The sequence below is a fragment of the Montipora foliosa genome, chromosome 1 (assembly GCF_036669935.1).
Source record: "Montipora foliosa isolate CH-2021 chromosome 1, ASM3666993v2, whole genome shotgun sequence".
NCBI lineage: Eukaryota > Metazoa > Cnidaria > Anthozoa > Scleractinia > Acroporidae > Montipora > Montipora foliosa.
Genome location: NC_090869.1, coordinates 3,661,232 through 3,663,709, shown reverse-complemented (window position 1 = coordinate 3,663,709; position 2,478 = coordinate 3,661,232). Strand labels below are relative to the sequence as shown.

The window sequence follows — 2,478 nt, the reverse complement described above, 5'->3', positions numbered from 1 at the left end:
ACACCCAAAATGTGACAAAATCGGGCTTCGGTAGCGAATAAGGCCGGTATCTGTAAACCCAAATATATTGCAATTAAATCTTTGAAGTGAAATCTTCTGTGCCAAATATTGTTTAAGTGGACTTATTAAGTGAATTTAGTCAACTGGTGAGGTTCCTTAAAGATCAAGTTCGCGTTTAGCCACCACAGTTTCACACGCCTTGTAGCCGCAAGATGGCAGGATTCGATGTCCCGTGAGCACAAATCTTGAAATTTTTTTAACTTCCCACATTGATTTTTTGTTCATCTTTGGACAACGTGGAGATAATTGTAAATAAAATCCGTTTCTGGAAAGAAAAATAGGGGTCACCGAACGTCCAAGACCGTTAAATCAAGGCAAAGCTATAGCAATGGCCTTTTGCCCTAACAGTTCTTATTTTAGTACTTAGCGCGCGCGCTCATGGCATGTGCATTTGTGTGCGCAGTAAGGATGCGCAGAAACAATTGGCGCGACCGTCCTTAAGTCTTGAATTGGGTATGTTTTTTAGAAGAAGCTACTTTTTCACCATTAGGTAATAAGACCATCAACAAAAGCCCTTCTTAAATATTATTATGCCAACTGTGTAACACCTGAAATAGGTCTGAAAATAGGTCTCAAACAGGGTATCAAAGTTTTGGTCAGGTCTGAAGGGTTCTTATTTGCTGTCCCTGTTTGAAAGACCTTCAAAGAGTGGGAGCCATTCTGGTCCAGGTTTTGAAAGATATCTCCAGCAGAATTCCTATTGCGCTATAAAAAAAGATACAAGCTTGTATTACAGAGATGCCATTTGAGATATCTCTTGAAAACTGGACCACAATGGCTCCAGCTCTCTGAAGGTCATTCAAAAAGAGACAGGAAATAAGTAAATGACACATTAATGCTTATTTATTTTAGAGGGAGTTTCAATATCTAGAGTGTCGTAAAACCAAAACCAATTGAAAATAATTACTTTGGCCTATCAAAAAGGACAGAGACAATCCAGTAATCCAATCAAAACTCGAAGTAAGGTAATTGTGAAGAACAGCTCAGTCGTCCACCGACTGTCGGCCGACTGACGGTCGACTGTCAACTGACTGTGGGCCGACTGTTGGCTAACTGTTGGTGACCTGTTGGTGAAGTGTCGGTAAGTTGTCGGCTACAACGTTTCGTAATCATTAAGCTACTTAAGACCAAAATCGCATTTGAAGGTTACACTGTGCACTGTATGGGAAACAGTAATGTCTAAAGTGCTGTGATAAATGGAAGACCTATTTTAAGCACTACCAGGAACAGCGAAAATATAACGTGATAACTACAGTCACAACGATTTTATCTGTAGCCCCAGTCTCCCTCTGAATATTTGTTTTTCTTACTTACTGAAATGGAAAGAAAGAATGTTTGTGAAGGTCAACTGGTGTAGACATACATGACATACTAAAACATACCAGCTCGCAATGGATTATAGGGCGATTCAAAAAGGAAAATGTGCTAAAGTCGCTTCTTGTTTTCGTTTAGTAAGTATGTAGAGAAAAGATAACTTATTTGCTGGATTTCTTTCTCCTTGTCGACTGCTGGTAAACTGTCAGTAATGTTCTAGTTTTAGTTTAGTTTTCAGGTTGCCGACTGTCGGTAACCTGTTGGTAACCTGTCGGTAATCTGTTGGTAGCCTGTCGGTTACCTGTTGGCCAACAGTCGACCGTCAATCGACCGACAGTTGGTGGATGTGAGCTGTTATTCACAATTACCCGAAGTAATTACATGTACACGTAGCTGACACAAAGCACAGTTTCACTTCTGATTGGTTGAAAAGTGGCGCAAGAACTTTGAACCAATCACTGAGTGAAGAAATGCAAAAGCAAAGCAATTCACTAATTACTTTCGAGACTTAATTGAAAACCGCCCTTAGGCTATTGAATTGAGCTGACTGATTTGTACCGACAAAATCTTGTAACATTACAACCAAATCACAGAGCTTGGGCTTATACCTGTGGAAGGAGTAACCAAGAACGTGGCAAAACACTTGCACATGCATGTGCTAAACAAACACAATGTTCAATTTTTTTGAACTGGTTAAAAACTTACATTTACATTGAAGTAAAATAAAATTACGATTCAAAGTTAATAATTGTACGCTGAGGATCTCCCAGTCACTCAAAGACCTTATTAAATGACCATTAACTCTGGGAAGGTAAAATAAACAAGTGAATAATTAAATAAAAATATATGTATTATTGAAATTCGGAATTTCTTACTTGCTTGAACAAACCATACAACTGAAGTTTGCTGTCATTTCCTGGATCTTGTTTAAGAGTCTTAACTTTCGCGACAGCAGCCTGAAAATCTTTATCCAACTCTACGAGGTTTACATTTCCAGTTTGAATGTGTCTTAATGCGGGTAAACAGGAAAGAGATTGTCGAAATGACGATTTTTTAACACGCAAGAATGAACGTAAACAGAACGCCATATTGAAATCTACAATT

General features: G+C 38.7%; 1 protein-coding gene across 1 annotated transcript in view; it reads right to left on the bottom strand.

The window, feature by feature from the left end:
- The window catches only part of LOC137996724 (enoyl-CoA delta isomerase 2-like), an 11,083-nt gene extending 8,605 nt beyond the window's left edge, over positions 1–2,478 (bottom strand). The window contains exon 1 of the mRNA XM_068842319.1: positions 2,250–2,478. Within this exon, the coding sequence (XP_068698420.1) occupies positions 2,250–2,462 (213 nt within the window). The 5' untranslated portion in view covers positions 2,463–2,478. The remainder of the gene's footprint in view (positions 1–2,249) is intronic.